This window comes from Callorhinus ursinus, unplaced genomic scaffold (assembly GCF_003265705.2).
Source record: "Callorhinus ursinus isolate GAN/ISIS: 27379988/994484 unplaced genomic scaffold, GSC_fseal_2.0 scaffold37, whole genome shotgun sequence".
Classification (NCBI taxonomy): domain Eukaryota; kingdom Metazoa; phylum Chordata; class Mammalia; order Carnivora; family Otariidae; genus Callorhinus; species Callorhinus ursinus.
The window spans coordinates 14867743-14879435 of record NW_027397099.1 but is presented as its reverse complement, the minus strand read 5'-3'; the positions used below and the strand labels follow the sequence as shown (position 1 = coordinate 14879435).

The 11693-nt window shown below is 53.2% G+C and overlaps 1 protein-coding gene across 9 annotated transcripts in view; it reads left to right on the top strand.

The window, feature by feature from the left end:
* Nucleotides 1–89: 89 nt before the first annotated feature.
* ADGRG5 (adhesion G protein-coupled receptor G5) overlaps nucleotides 90–11693 on the top strand; it is a 16484-nt gene continuing 4880 nt past the window's right edge. The window contains exons 1-12 of one of the 9 annotated variants that reach the window (XM_025889210.2): nucleotides 90–153; nucleotides 250–293; nucleotides 1523–1728; nucleotides 5951–6052; nucleotides 6245–6323; nucleotides 6725–6790; nucleotides 6978–7134; nucleotides 7553–7663; nucleotides 8182–8295; nucleotides 9789–9941; nucleotides 10692–10813; nucleotides 11067–11335. In XM_025889210.2, coding sequence (XP_025744995.2) covers nucleotides 5989–6052; nucleotides 6245–6323; nucleotides 6725–6790; nucleotides 6978–7134; nucleotides 7553–7663; nucleotides 8182–8295; nucleotides 9789–9941; nucleotides 10692–10813; nucleotides 11067–11335 — 1135 coding nt within the window. In that variant the 5' untranslated portion in view covers nucleotides 90–153; nucleotides 250–293; nucleotides 1523–1728; nucleotides 5951–5988. Of the gene's footprint in view, nucleotides 294–578; nucleotides 867–1361; nucleotides 1729–4688; nucleotides 4740–5950; nucleotides 6053–6244; nucleotides 6324–6724; nucleotides 6791–6977; nucleotides 7135–7552; nucleotides 7664–8181; nucleotides 8296–9788; nucleotides 9942–10691; nucleotides 10814–11066; nucleotides 11336–11693 lie in introns of those variants that run through there. The other 8 variants (XM_025889209.2, XM_025889208.2, XM_025889213.2 and 5 more) reach the window with 8 other exon arrangements.

Genomic DNA, 11693 nt, shown 5'->3' with positions numbered 1-11693 from the left:
CCTCCTCTCCCCACTGACACCAAGTACCTCTTGAAGGTGCGGCCACCCCCAGGAAGTGCTGCACCAGATGCGGGGTGAGAGTGAGGGGTGCCTTGCCCAGCTACCAGTTCAGAGGAAGCAAAAAGGCTGCTGATGGGGGAAAGAAGAAGTGAAGTGAGAGCCTGGTGTGGTGCGCAGGCCCGGAATGAAGTGAGCAGGGGAGGGCTGAGGGCGCACACACATCCAACTTCCCCTTCTCTCTGTGGACAGGACGGTGGTAGCAGCCCAGCAGCTGGACGGCAGCAACCCCACAGGTCAGCCCCCACCGTGCGGCTCTATTCCCTGCTCCCCCAGCTCTCTGTCTTCATCTGCCGGGTCCCCAGCAGGCACCGGGCGTGTCGCTGCCCTGGCGGGCCCAGGACTGGTGACATCCTGGGGGCAGCCAGCTGGGGACCCACCCTCATTCCCTTCACTCTCTGGTGGCAACTCCCAAATCTCTGGGAATGTAGAAGTCTGTCTATCTAGCTATCTATTTTTTTTTTAAGATTTTATTTATTGATTTGAGAGAGAGAACCTGAGCAGAGGGGAGGGGCAGAGGGAGAGGGAGAAGCAGACTCCCCACTGAGCAGGACCCTGGGGTCATGACCCAAGCTGAAGGCAGATGCTTAACCTACTGAGCCACCCAGGCAAAGAGCAATTTAAATTAAATTTAAATTTAACCCAGGGAGTGGTTAGACCCTGGGTTCAAAACCTAGCTCCCCACCGTGGCCTAGGGCAGGTTATTAAGACTTTTCTGGATTTCAGTTTCCTCATCGGTAAAATGGGGTTAACTTGGTGACCTGTGCCTTGGATGACAAGGGTCTGCACGAAGTTTCTACTGGGCAAATGTGAGCAGGGGCCATTCCTCTCCGAGTGACCGGGACTGGAGCCTGGGGACAGTATGTCTCAGGGAAATGGCTCTGGTGCTGGCTAGGTCGCAGACTCTGTGTTGGGCCTGGCATGGCCTCCCTTTCCCTGCCTGTAAAATGGGGCTAAGAATGGTACTTGTCAGTGATTTTCTGCAGAGACCACCGGTTCACTCCTCACCCAGGCCGGGGTGAGGCCAGCGGTGGGAGCTCCGGCCCGTGTCTAGCAGGAGTTGTTGTTTGGGAGGGGCAGAGGGGCCATGTACAGGGGTGTGACTGGCTCAGCAGGCCTGGTGCTGTCGGAGACAGGGTGGGCTGGGGGGGGGGGGGGGTCATGCATGGTCAGCCCCAGGGAGGAAGGCAGGGGGTCCCAAGTCTTATGCTCAGATATATCCCTGGCTGGGGCTTTGGGTTGGAACCCTAAGCTTGCAGCGGGGATTGTGGAAATGTCTCTGAGTCTCTCTCCCTGGGAAATAGGTCTCCTTGGCCTCATTTTATGGACGAGAAACCCTGAAGCATGGAGAAGTGGACTTATTGCCCAATGTCACAGCCCAGGGACTGAATACTGGAGATGGTTATCAAATTTGCATCTTCCAAAGGCTCTGGCCTGCACTCTGCATGTTTCCTCATCTCTCTAGATAGAGTCTTACTCATCCGTAGAGCAACTCAGCCACCCAACCATCTTGGGGAGGCTGCAGTGCACAGCGTGGGGAGAGCACTTGACTTGGAGCCTGGAGCTCTTGGTTTGAGTTCCAGCTTGACCACTGGCCTGCCGTAACCCCAGGCAAACCCCTGTGCGGTTTCCAGTTTCCCCACGATCAACTGGAACCATTTTGGACATCAGGTAAGGGAGTTCTGTTTCCTGGGGAGCCCCAGATAATGAGTTGCAGAGTGGACGGTGAGAGGGCAAGGGTGTGGGGTGACAATGCATGGTGGCCTCTCTGAAGGGCTGGGGAGAGGGATGCTGGAAGTCTCAAGCAGAAGTGAGGATTGTGGTTTGTCCCTGGGAAACGGAGTGGAAACCACAGCTATTTGGGGGTACTTGAAGGAGGTGTCACTTCTTCTTTGGCCTTGATTTCTCCAGCTGGTTGTGGGGTTAGGCCCCTCTTCCCTCTGTAGACACAGAGCAGGGTGGCCAAGGGCCTGGGGTCCAGCCCTTACAGTCCAGACCCTGAAGGTCAAATCCACATTATGATCTGGGCCTCAGTTTCCCCATTCACACAGAGAGAGGATGGACAAGATGACCCAAGATCCAGTCTGCCCTATTGCGCCTTCAATCTTCTCATCTGAAACATTTCAAATTGTTTCATCCAGTGCTTCCCTTGTCTCCTCAAATCTTTTCCCTCCTCTCTTCTCTGCGGTTCTGAGAATTGCCCAAGGTAACACAGCCAAATAAATAACAAAGTGACCAAATGAATAAGAACCCAGCACTCTATGTCTCCAACCAAAGTCTCTATTCTCTCTCTTTTTAAAGATTTATTTATTTCAGGGGCACCTGGGTGGCTCAGTCGTTAAGCGTCTGCCTTTGGCTTGGGTCATGATCCCAGGGTCCTGGGATCGAGCCCTGCTTCGGGCTCCCTGTTCTGCGGGAAGCCTGCTTCTCTCTCTCCCACTCCCCCTGCTTGTGTTCCCTCTCTCGCTGTCTCTCTCTCTGTCAAATAAATAAATAAAATCTTAAAAAAAAGATTTATTTATTTGAGAGAGAGAGGGGGTGGCGCGGGTTAGGGGCAGCGAGACAGAGGGAGAGAGAGATTCTCAAGCAGACTCCCCACTGAGCATGTAGCCCGACCAGGGCTCAATCCCACGACCCTGAGATCGTGACCTGAGCAGAAACCAAGAGTCAGATGATTAACTGACTGAGTCACCCAGGAGCCCTTCTATTCTCTTTTCAAAGAAACACAGATATTAATAAATAATGTTAAGATAAATGGATGGGACCACCCAGGAAAAAACACTGCATCCCCATCTCATACTGTATTCCAGGATCGACGCAAATGGACTAGGGTTCCAATGTGAACAATGAAACCTCAAAAGTCCTAGGAGAAACTTAGGAGAATTCCTTTGTTATTGGAGCGGGGTAGGCCCTTCTAGCTATGACTCAAAATCCAGAAGCCAAAAGAGAAAAGTACAGGTGATTCTGATTACACAAAAATTATACACATAGAAAAGGACTTCTACATGACAAAAGGACCATATGTAATGTTCAAAGGCAAATGATAAACTAGGAAACATGTTTGCAACTCACAGACAACGAGCTAATTTCCCTACTATGTAAAGAGTTTTGAGAAGATGGTAAGGAAGAGTCGAAGATAAAATAAAAATGGGCAGATGGTGAACTTGCGCATGTGCGAAATGTCAGGGCAGGTGCACTGTTGGAAGGAAGCAAAGACGGGGACCCACACACCCAGCTGTTCTGAGGGCACCTGCTGCATAAGTTAGTGCTTATCCCTCCAACGTTAGACTATGTAGTTGGAGAAGAGAAAGTGAAAACTCTAAGTACTGTTATGGAAAGCTCTCCAAGATGTATTTTCAAGCGAAAAAAGTGAGGTGCAGAATAGTAGTGAGTGTGCTACCTTTTTTTTCCATATAGGATGAGGAGAATCATATATGCTTATGTTTATTTGAAACTTGGGCAGATTCACCAAACACTAATAGCAGTAGTCATCTGAGGGTGACTAACTGGGAAGGGAGTAGTTGGGTGACACAGGAGGAAGGAATACTTTGCATTTCATGCCTTTGTGGACTTACTTATTGTTTGGATTTGAAAGATGTAAATTTCTAAACTATCTGAAAAGCAGGGGCGCCTGGGTGGCTCAGTCGGTCAAGCATCTGATTCTTGATCCGCAGCTCAGGTCTTGATCTCAGGCTTGTGAGTTCAAGCCCTGCGTTGGGCTCCACGCTGGGTGTGGAGCCTCTTTAAAAAACAAACAACAACTATCTGAAGGACAAATAAAAATTGAGAAACGTGTAACTATAATGTACGGGGTAACATTAGGAAATCTGGGAACCCAAAACAGGTAGACTCCAAACGTCATCACCCACAGGTGACGCCTGCATCTTTCGGAGCTTGCATATATAAGAAATGTGACTTTTACAAGGATTGGATTACATTGCTTTGCAACATGTTTTTTGTTTTTCATAAACAACATGCCACCATTACTTTTTCCATAATGGTAGTCATTTGGAGCATAAAAAATTCTAAGCATTAAAGACTTATTTTTCTGTTGTGAGGGTAATACATGTTTGCTGTAGAAAATTTGAACTCTACGGAAAACCTAAAAAAGAAAGGAATCCTCTTCCCCATATAACATTATTAACATTTTGGCGACCATTCTTCTAGATACCCTCCTAGGCCTAAACATGTATATTAGCATACATTTCCATACATGTGATTACATTATGTGTGTTATGTTCAACTGGCTCTTTCTAGGCAGTGATACACGGTGCTCCTTTTTTATGTCACTATGGACATCACTATGGATCATCTCTTCTCTGGTGGGGTTTCCTATACCCTATGTTGTCTTTCATGACTTACTCCCTCATTCTCTTGGAGCGCAACCTCCAGCAGCCTTCTGATGGGGGTATATGCTTTAAAATACCTACAATGATCCTTGGTTGACTTTTAAGTCATCTTTTAAGAGTGCAGCACTAAAGCGTAACTGCTTGTCAGGGCTGATGATTGGGAAAGCTTTAACCTAAGTTTGGTCCTGGCCATTTCACTGAGGAACACCAAAATATCTGCGGCTATAGGAAACTTCTCTTGGAATGGCCAGTTCTTTAGAGAAGAATTTTCTTCTGTTTTAGAATATCATCGCCTGGCTGCTGCCGGCTTCTGGAAGCTGAGTGGAGGAGGAGGTGGGGAAGAAATATGGTTTAGTTTTTCTCTACCTGAATGGCATCCCACCCTGCCCCTCAGATTATCATGCACTGTCTCCAGGGAATGAACTTTATGTCGGGGTGGGGTTGAGGGTGGTAGGGTGGTGACAGTCGTCCTGGATACCCCAGGTGGCAGAGGAGATCCGGGCCCCCAACTGGTCACTTTAAAGACTCACAACCGGGCACCTGGGTGGCTCAGTCCTTTAAGCGTCTGACTCTTGATTTCGGCTCAGGTCATGATCTCAGGGTCGTGAGATCAAGTCCTGTGTCGGACCCTTTGCTGAGCGTGGAGACTACTTGGGAGTCTCTCTCTCCCTCTTCCTCTGCCCCTTTGCCCCCCACCCCCTGCCCGCAGCTCACGCATACTTTCTCTCTTAAAAAAAAAAAAGACTCATAAGCGTCTCTCTCCCATTTTTTTTGGTTTCACCCCTCATCCCTGCTTTCAGAGGCTCTCGATGCCTCTAGTTCTCAAGTGTTCCCAGGGTTGTGAGGCTTCTCCCTGCCCCCTCCCCTCACTCCACACCTCTCCCCACTGCAGACACTCAGGCTCAACTTTTTATGGTCTGCTTGATGTAGGACCATGTGGCCACCTGCTTTGGAGCCTCCAGAGTTTTGCTAACATTTCTTGCCTGCTGTTGTCTTCTTTCCCCTTGTTCTGTCTTCCTGGCTCTGTGCCCATTTTATTCACTCACTCTCATTTTAGTGGTGTTCCAGGGGGTTTGACATAAATTTGCTATATTTAAGCAGAAGTTTCTTAGTTTATTTTTAAAACCACAGAAAACGAAGGCTGGGCGGGACAGACCCTTGCCCAAAGTCACATGGTGGATCAATGACAGAGCTGGACAGGGTTCCATGTTGCTTGCTCCCAAGCAGCCTTCCCCTCTGGGTGAAGTCAGGGCCCCGGAGAAGCCCCCAGAGAGGCCATTTTTGGGGATGGGGAGTGACGGGCAGAGCTACTACTGACAGGCATTTCTGAACCAACAGGGCTTCTGGGGTCAGAGACCTGGCTCAGGGGGCCTCACGCAGAGCAAGACCACTTGCGCCCTGAACCTCAGTTTCCCCATCTGTGAAATGCAGGAGTAACAAGGATCAATTAAGATGCTAGATACCCTACCCTTGGGACATGCCAGGCACCTAGAAGTGAGAGGTCACTCTCTTACCACAATGACAATGACATGCATCTTTTCCAGGGTGGGAGCCAGTTCTCGGAAGAGACTGGGCACAGGACATGGATTGCTGGGGGACCTTTTTCCTCTGCCTGTGCTTCATGACTTCTCAGAGTGAGACAGTGGGTAAGAGGGTGCTGCTGAGCTGGGGGGCAATCCTAGCCCGGGCCCCTGCCTGTGACGTGGAAGGGGGATGCCTCGAACCAAGGGAGCTTGAAAAGGGGCATTGCGGCCCTCCTGGGGCAGCAGCAAGGCTGAGGCTGGGGTGGAAGGCCCAGGGACAGAGGCCGAAGTCGAGGTCTGACTTGCTCCGCACAGAGACATCCCAAGAATCCCTGCTCTGGATGGAGAAACTGGAGGTGATGGCCAGAAGCCACAACTCGACTTCTCTTGCTGAGTGAGTCAGGAGGCCCTCCTGTCCACCCAGATTCAGCTGTGCCTCCCACCCCCAGCTTGAGCCTTGAATCAGTGGTCCGGGGTTGTCCAGTGGGGACCATTAATCATTTATTCAACATGCATTTATTGAGTACCTACTGTGTGCCTGGCACTAGGCTTTGGAGATACAGGATAAACATGTCCTGCCCTCATCAAGTCTGCTCTCTGGTTGAGGGTCTTTAACTATGGATGCCATGAAACCCGGTGCAGAATCCTGGGTCTCTGCATTTTTCTGGGAAGGCGCTGCAAGACTCGAATCAGGCTCTCGAGGGTCTGTGATCTAATGGCCACACAGCTGCGGGTGAGGGGATAGTGCTGATGAGTGGCCAGGGAAGCACAGGGACTATGGGGCATTTCACGCAGCCAGCAGAGAAAAGCCAGAAAAGGCTTCCTGAAGGAGGTGTCAACAAAGCTGGACCAGAAAGAGAGGTAATCAGGAGACGTGAATGAGTGGGGTGGAGAGGTAGGGGTGTGCCAGGGGCGCTGCGTGTGCAGAGGTCCGGAGATGGGAGAGGCCGATGGGGTTGGGGGAGGCCCCGCCCTTCTAGCCGCCTGGGGTACCCCCCCTCCTGCCCCCAAGCCCACTGCGGACCCTAGTCAGCTCTCTCGCCCTCAGCCTCATCCGGGGCCTGGAGTGCAAGCTGTTGAACGCCAGCTTCAGGGGCAGCAACCTGACCTTGCAGACGCCCACCATCCAGTCACTGATCTTCAAGCTGGGCTGCAACTTCGCCGGCCTGTCGCTGAGCAGCGCCACCATGAAGCGGGTCCCCCAGGTCAGAGGTGGTTGGGGGTTGGGGGCAGCCAGTGCCTCTACCCCAGAAATCCTCCAAGGGCTTAAGGTCTGGACTCCCCTCCCCCCACCCAAACTAATCCGGTCTGGCCTCATAGCTGTGAGGTGCCTCCTCTGTAAAATGGGGCCGATGTTCCTCATGCGAATGATGGGAAAGGGGGTGCCTTGTCGCCCCTCAAGAGCGGCATCCTCTTCCTGCTTTTGCAGGTCTGTGGGGGTGGTGGGGGAGGCAGCAGTGGGAGAGGCCAGGGGATCCAGGGTCCTAGGTGGTGGCTCAGAGGAATGAAATGCCTGGGGTAAGGCCGGGCAGGCTTCACAAGAAGTTGGGAGCAGTGAAGGCACTGGGGCTGGTTCTGCAGGCCGCGGATACCAGGCTCAGCCTGTCCATGCCCCCTCCGCAGGTCTCACATGCCATGCAGTTCCCGGCCGAGCTGACCCAGGACGCCTGCAGGGACCCCCCCAGGGAGCTGCGTCTCATCTGCATCTACTTCTTCACGGACTACTTTTTCCAGGTCACTGCCTTGGTGGGCCAAGCAGGGTGGGCGCCGGCCCCTTCCTGGGGGCACTGTGGGCATCCAGGCCATCGGCTGGCCTTGGGGCAGGGACCGGCACCTGGTGGGACCAGCCCATCGTGCACCCAGCCATTGCCCCTTCTGGGCCTCAGTGGGAAGAGAGAATTGTGGGAAGGCCCACTTATAGGGAACCTACGTGTGCGCCTGTCCCTAGGTGGGAGATAGACAAAGGTGCCTTTTAACCTTGGCTTTGAGAAAGTGAGTTAGGATAGGTGGTTAGTTAGGATGGAGGCTGGAATACACTCAGCACATGGCAGAGAGGTGAGGGGGAGAGGACAGCTTTCTAGGTGGAGGGGACAGCGTATGTGAAGGCTGTGAGGCTGGCCCATGCTGAACACGTGACAGGCATGCTGCTTGCTCTCATTCGGGGGAAGGGGCTGGTGAAGGGGGGCTCTCAGCCCTCAGCCGGTCTCTCCCCGCGTCCCCTGCAGTCAGCCCTTCTTCTGCTGTCCTTCCAGAATACCAACTCATCTCTGCTCAATAACTATGTCTTGGGAGCCCAGCTGGGTCACGGACACGTGAGCAACCTCAGTGAGCCCATCAACATCAGCTTCTGGCACAACCAAAGCCTGGTACTTTTGGGAGGGCGGGTACCCCCATTTCCACCTCACCCCTGCCCCCTTGTGGCTCTCCTGTTGAATTTTGGCTTGACTAAACCCAAATCTGTGGAAGCATTCTGAAAACAAACGATTTCAAATCTATCACAGTTTGAAAATTCCTGTCAAAGAAATCAGAGAGAAGGTTTTACTTACTGCAGTAGGCAGGATTTTTTTTTTTTTTTTCTTTAGGTAGGTGCCATACCCAGCGTGGAGCCCAGTGCCGGGCTTGGGCTCAGGACCCTGAGATCAAGACCTGAGCTGAGATCAAGAGTGGGAAGCTTAACCAAATGAGGCACCCAGGCGCCCCCTAGGCAGGACTCTTTGAGTTGCAAATGATACAAAGCCAAGTCAAGCCAGCTTAAGCACAAAAGGGAATTGATTGGCTCCCGTAAATGAAATGTCCAGAGCTGTCAAGCTTCAGGCATGGCTGGATCCAGGGGCTGATATAATGCCATCCTGGCTCAGCCTCTTTCCATCTCTCAGCAATGGTTTCCTGCCTTGGCTCTCTGCTCTAGCAAGATGGCAGCTAAAGTCCTGGACCTCCATCCCCTCTTCCCAGCAGGCTCTTCCTCATCAGTGCAAACCAGGGTCCCAGAACAGAGTCCTAAAGGTCTAGCTGGGTCATGTGTCCATCTCTGAACCAGGTTGATGGAACGTGTGGGTGGGCCAGGCCCGGGTCACATGGCTCAGGGACTGGGCTGGATTCATCTGGCCTGCCATGTGGGGAGGTGCGGGTCCTCCAGAGAAGTGCAGAAGCTGATCCTGGAGGAAGGGAGAAGGGCTGCCGGGTGGGCATGAGCTCTGATGCCTCCGCTCTTCTGGCCCTGGCATTCCTGAAAAGCCCAGAGCCTCTGTGGTCTGCCCTGACTTCCCGTCAGCCTCTTCGGGACTGCGTTGCCCTCTCAATTTCTCCATCCTCCTTTCTTTTCTTTGCTCTGGACCTTTGCCCTGCAAAGGTGCTTTCCTCGGTGGTGTTCCATGGCACTGCCTGTGTCACTCCCCCCAGCCGTCCACCCACATGGCTTGTTGGCTTCACGGTTGTCTGCATGTGAGTCTCTCCCTCACGCTGGGCATGGGTCTGCACCACTGTTGTTCCCCATGGAAGGAAGGAAAAGGGGACAGTTGGTTATAGAGCGCCTACTGTCCAGCCAGAGCTGGGCCCTCAAGATTCCTCACGGCCTGTAATTTAATACCAACCCTGAGACTTGGCTATAGATGATCCCATTTTGCAGATGAATAAACTGAAGCTCAGAGAAGCTCGACAACTTGCCCAGGTCGCTCTGAGAGTCCAGAGGAGAGGTGAGGCTGGAATCTGGGTCTGTCTGATGCCAAAGCCCAGCCAGTGTCTGGTAAAATGTTGACTAGGGTGCAGTTGAATCAACTTTGGCCCCTACAGTTTCCAGACTCTGACCCACGGCCATTCCCCACACCCCTTGGATGCACCCAACCCCAGCCTCTCCCCTTAGGAAGGCTACACGGTGACCTGTGTTTTCTGGAAGGAAGGAGCCAGCGAACATTACTGGGGGCTCTGGAGCCCCGAGGGCTGTCGCACGGAGAAGCCCTCACCTTCCCAGGTGCTCTGCCGCTGCAATCACCTCAGCTACTTTGCTGTTCTCATGGTATGTATGCATCCAGTCCGTGTAAGGGGAGTCAAAGTTATAAAGGGCCCCGTGTCTAAGGAAAAGGAGCAGGCAAAGCCTGGTGTAGGGGACAGAAAACCCAACTCAGATGGGCTTAAGGAGGCAAAAAGAGAAACTTATGAACTCATGTTGCTGAAGAAGCTATGTTAGGCTTCAAGCATGGCTTGATCCAGACGCTCAGTATCACCAAGACAGGGCTCTAGCTCTGTCTCCCAACTGTGCTTGCTTTGTGCTGGCCTAGCCTTCAGACAGAATTTCCCCACAGGATAATAATATGGCTGCTAGCAGATCCAGGCTCATGTCCTACTAGCTTTTAGGCCAGTAGAACGAGAGCTTCTTTTACCCAATTCTGCCGGCTAGTCTTGGGATTAGAGTCCCACTGCCTTGGAGGGTGTCACATTCCCATCCCTCAACCAGTCACTGGGCAGGAGTGACTTATCACAGGGCTCTGATAAGTCAGGCCTAGTGCACCTGTCCACACACAGTGGGACCGCCCATGTGCGTAGACAGTGAGGGAGGGGAGGTTCTCATAGAGAAAGGGGAGATGGAGTTGAGGGGGGCAAAATCCATTGTGTCTGCCAGGGTTTTTTTGTTTTTGTTTTGTCTCACCACAAACAAGGAGGTTTGTGGTGAGACAGGGGAGTTTGGAGCTGAGGTCTTAGCAGGTCCCTGTCACCGTGGGGAGGGCATTTCTGTGCTTCTGTCTCCCGTTCCCCCTCGTTCCTGCAGCAACTGTCCCCAGCCCCGGTCCCAGGAGAGCTGCTGGCGCCTCTCACGTACATCTCCCTGGTGGGCTGTAGCATCTCCGTCACGGCCTCGCTTCTCAGTATCCTGCTGCACTGCCAAGCCAGGTACGCCCCTGCTCCCATGCCGGGCCTGCCCACCCACTGCTGTTCAGCACCCCTCCTTCTTACCTAACTGATCCCCCAGAGGGGGGTGGGCTTCTCACGGTGATGGAGGCTGGGAGGCAGGAGACCAGCCTTGCCGTGTGGCTGTTGTTCTGTTCCTGCCCCCCTCAACCTCAGTGGTGTGTCATGAGCCCCGGGGGGTGGCATGGCCTGGGTGATGTCCCCAGGCCACGGAAGGCCCTGCTTCCACCCGCAGGAAGCAGGGTGACTCCATAACACGCATCCACATGAACCTGCATGCCTCCGTGCTGCTCCTGAATGTCGCCTTCCTGCTGAGTCCTGCGCTGGCCATGCCCCCCGTGTCTGGGGCAGCGTGCACAGCGCTGGCCGCCATCCTGCACTTTGCCCTGCTCAGCTGCCTCACCTGGATGGCCATCGAAGGCTTCAACCTCTACCTCCTCCTTGGGCGCGTCTACAACATCTACATCCGCCGATACTTGCTCAAGCTCTGTGCGGTGGGCTGGGGTAAGCAGAGCCTCCCTCCCCTCTTGCTTCCTGAGGCTTCCGGCCAGATAGGGCGTCTACCCCCTCCTGCCCTTCTCTTCTCCTCTGCCTCATCATGGTGACCACATCATGAGCACGGTTCATCATCCCTGTCAACACTCACCACTACTTTCTACTCTACTGTTCTTATCGATTTTACCTCCAACACCTCCATTGCCACCTCCACCTCCAACACCTCCACGACCATCACCTCCAACACCTCCATCCCCTCCACCTCCAACACCTCCATCCCCTCCACCTCCAACACCTCCATCCCCTCCACCTCCAACACCTCCATCCCCTCCACCTCCGACACCTCCACGACCATCACCTCCAACAC